At 42.6% G+C, this 3982-nt stretch overlaps 1 protein-coding gene across 1 annotated transcript; it reads left to right on the top strand.

The window, feature by feature from the left end:
* Positions 1 to 2504: 2504 nt before the first annotated feature.
* LOC136145123 (olfactory receptor 11A1-like) lies at positions 2505 to 3452 on the top strand. The gene has a single exon (XM_065903387.1). The coding sequence runs from the start codon at positions 2505 to 2507 to the stop codon at positions 3450 to 3452; it is 948 nt and encodes a 315-aa protein (XP_065759459.1).
* The last annotated feature ends 530 nt before the right edge of the window (positions 3453 to 3982 follow it).

The following is a 3982-nucleotide window of genomic DNA, read 5'->3' as shown; positions in this document are numbered from 1 at the left end:
CAAGCCTTCCTGCACTGCAATAAGATACAGCAGCAGTCCTATAATTGCCCGGTGGTGGGAAAGTAGTAATTCCCTGTGCATGTATACAAAAACTGTTAATTTTTTTTAAGGTAATAGGTTAACCTGATTTTTTTTAAGATTATAAAGAAAAGACATAAAGGTAGCAGTGCAAAAGCAAGTCCAGGAGACAGGTAGAGAAGGTTATGAGAGTCTATGACCTCTTAAAGGTTTGTTCCCTCACCAACCAACAAAGCAAGCCTCACCTTCCCAGAAGTTAAAACTTGGATGAGAGGCTTCCTTGTAGGACTGTTTCTTTTCCCACCTCAGTGAGATAATGTAAACTTGCCTGTGTGCCCAAGTCCCATGAGAGGCAGTGTTCATGGTTAGGAGTGGGGAATCCAGAGAAAGTCTGAATCTCATCTCTGCCATTTTTGAGCTGATGACCATGGTTAAGTTATTTAGTTTCCCTGTGATACCATCTGGAAAGTAAAGATAATTAGAGTACTCACAACATAGGGTTACTGTGATGATTAAGTGGGTTACATATTTTCAGGACTTAGGACAGTGTCTGGGATCAAGCCCTGTCAACATCATTAGCAACAGCATCCAGGAGTTTGCTTGTATTCTCTCAGAGCCAAAGCCCTCTCTCTGAGATCTCAGGCTGTTATTTAAGCTTTTCAGGGAGCTGAGTGGAGTTTTCTCTCATGCTCTACTCAATGGGCTCAGCCTGAGTTGCCAGTTACTGGGCATCCTCTGGGTACCAGGACTTTCTGTCCGTGCAGATTCCAAGTTAGTTCTAAGAGCCCTTTGAAAAGCTGGAGCCAGATCTCCAAAGGATGGTACCTAGGATGCTGGATCAATTTTAAAATGGGATTAAAGTATTGAAGACTTTTGTATGATAAGAGTTAGCAGGACGAGCTTAACTACTCACATAATTACAGGCGCACACACTGCAGGATGTGACAAAAGAAATGGATGTGTTGTCAATGCTCCCTTCAAAGTAAGGGCAATTCCTTGGTAAACTTAAATAATGTTGACAGTCCTGAATAGCCAGACAGTTCCCAATCTTTGTACATATATTCTTTTTGCACATTCTAGGCACATGTGAGGGGCTTCCCAGGTGGCCCAGGGGTAAAGAACCTGCCTGCCAAGCAGGAAGCATGGGTTTGATACCTGGGTCAGGAAGATCCCCTGAAGAAGGAAATGGCAACCCACTCCAGTATTCCTGCCTGGAGAATTCCATGGACAGAGGAGCCTGGAGGGCTAAAGTCCATGGGGTCACAAAATAGTCAGATATGACTTAGTGACTAAGCACAAACAAAATAGGCACATGTTAAGTTCTTCTACCACTCTGTATCCCATTTTACAGATGAGAAACTAGGTCTCAGAGAATTTTAACAGTTTGTTCAAAGCCTGACTCATAAAGCAGAGCTCCAGGCTTTGTTTAGGACTCTCTGGTTACTCATGATGCCTACCTCATGATTAAGCTCACACAGCGCTTTTTGATTCTGCATGTGTGTTAAGAATAGTAAAGTGGCTTCAGTCTTAGACCTTGTCTGTGGACAGCAGTACTTGGGGAGGGGGGCAGGTTCTGTGTCTGTCCTGAACTTTGTTTGGACAAAGACAGAAATGAGGAGCAAAATTAGGCTACTTATCTCACTCAAAAGAACTTGAGGGTGTTGTGTTGTTGGTTGGTTGCACAAAGTGCCTTAGGCTACCTGGTTCTGAAACTTCTTTTCCCATTTACTGCAGTCTCATATTTTTAAAAATATCAACAGTTTAATTTTTATTTTGTCTATTTAAAATTGTGAAAGAAAGCACTCTTGCCTTTGTGTTACCCCAGCATCAAAGAACCTGAAACCTCCCATTCACATGCTTTCTTCTCTTGCTAGCACTGTGGAAATCAAAGCAGAAACAAGAGATTTAACTTTCAATTCACTAAGAAGTTAAAAGGAGGGGAATATATGGTCGATGTGATGAGACCTCTCTCTCTAAAGATAAACAGTGCTTGAGGAGAAAGGAGAGGGTTCTCCATCCCAGGCCCTCGATTCTCTACATTCTGTCCAAGAGTTCACAGATCTTCTGAAGTGTACCTGCCTTCCTTTTAAATCTTTCTTTTTTCCATAACTCTCCAGGCTAACATAGTATATTCAAGATAAGCACAGAGCAGGCAACTTTCCTTTCTTTCTTTCTTTTCCTCCCTCCTCTTTGTACTTTTCTTTGCCTTTCTCCTGGTTCCTGCTTTCATGAAAGCCCGAGGTTGCTCCTGATGAGGTAAAGATACAGAGAGGAGAAGGGGTCACAAGTTCTTACTGAAGATTCTTTTCTTTCCCATTTCAGGTCTTGGAAAAAAAAGAAAACACTCCTTCACCCAGATTAAAAAAAAAATCCTCCGAAAACCTGAGTGGGGAATGAAAAGCATCCACTGTCCGTCCATGCTCCATGTGTAAGTTACAACTTTCTGCACGTTGAATGTTCTATCACTTGTTCAGGGAGGCCATGCCATGGTGACCCTGCCCTGGGAAAACCAAACAGTAGTGGAATTTGTGCTTAAAGGATTCTCTTCCATCCCAGAGCTAAATATTTTTCTCTTTATGATGTTTTTAACTTTATATATCTTAATTATTTCTGGAAACACCCTCATTGTCCTGCTAGTTTTATTCAGCAGTCCCCTCCACACCCCTATGTACTTCTTCCTGGTGAATTTGTCCTTCCTAGAGATGTGGTATACGTCCAACATTGTCCCCAAGATGCTGCTGATTATCCTAGCCAGACGGAAGACTATCTCTGTGGCTGGCTGCCTGGCACAGTTCTACTTCTTTGGCTCCCTAGCTGCAACAGAGTGCCTCTTGCTTGCTGTGATGTCCTATGACCGCTACCTGGCCATCTGCCAACCTCTCCACTATCCCATTCTCATGACTGGCCCCTTCTGCATTAGGCTGGCTGCCAGCTCTTGGCTCTGCTGCTTCCTTCTCACAACAATCACGATGGCCCCACTGTCTAGACTAACCTTCTGCGGACCCAGTGAAATTGATCACTTCTTTTGTGACTTCGCCCCTCTGGTCCATCTCTCCTGCATGGACACCTCACTGACTGAGACGATTGCCTATGCCACCTCTTCGGCAGTGACTCTGATCCCACTTCTCTTCATCACAGCCTCCTACTCCTGCATTCTTGCTGCTATACTAAGAATTCCATCTGGCACTGGCCGGCAAAAGGCCTTGTCCACTTGCTCCTCCCACCTCACCGTGGTCATGGTGTTTTACGGGACACTGATTGCCACATACCTTGTACCCTCAGCCAACTCTTCCCAACTCTTGCGCAAAGGATTTTCTCTGCTTTATACCATCCTAACACCAATGTTCAACCCTATCATCTATAGCCTGAGAAACAGAGACATCCATGAAGCCCTGAAGAAGTGCTTGAGTAAGAAGCCAGGTTTCCTTAGATGATGGAAAAAGGAAAATAGTTATGTTTGTCTAATAGTTTATTAACTGGACTGAGTAATTTGGTTTCTACATGAAGGGCAACAGCCTAAATCAATAGCTACCAAAGACTAACGACCTGAGAGTATAGCTGAGGCCACTGCTAAATTCTAAAAGCCTCAGGTGAACTGGTACCCTGGGAATGATTTAAAAGGTTCAGATTCTTCTTCATTATCTTCAGTAGACCTGGATCCTTGTGTAAAAACTTATCTCCAAGATGAGCTGAGAAGACTGGTCCCAATTCATTCAAATATTCTCAGAGTGTCTACTATGTTCAAGGTATTGTATGAAATGTAAGTACAAAATAAATAAAAATAGAATCAGTCCCTGCTCTCACTAAACTCACAGTCTCTAGGGGAAAGGCAAACATTAATCAAATAACCAATGTAAAACTACATATATAAATATAAAATTGCACTTATGATCCAAAATTTTAAATAAAATAAACGGTTTTTAACAAGGGACTTCTCTGTGCCTAAGACTCTGAGCTATCAATT

The sequence above is a fragment of the Muntiacus reevesi genome, chromosome 1 (assembly GCF_963930625.1).
Source record: "Muntiacus reevesi chromosome 1, mMunRee1.1, whole genome shotgun sequence".
In the NCBI taxonomy this organism is placed as follows: Eukaryota; Metazoa; Chordata; class Mammalia; order Artiodactyla; family Cervidae; genus Muntiacus; species Muntiacus reevesi.
The sequence above is the reverse complement of the archived record's forward strand: the minus strand, read 5'-3'. Positions and strand labels throughout refer to the sequence as shown.

What these genes read in the sequence shown, in the direction of transcription:
- LOC136145123 (XM_065903387.1), top strand. Translation starts at nt 2,505, where the DNA reads ATGGTGACCCTGCCCTGGGAAAACCAAACAGTAGTGGAATTTGTGCTT.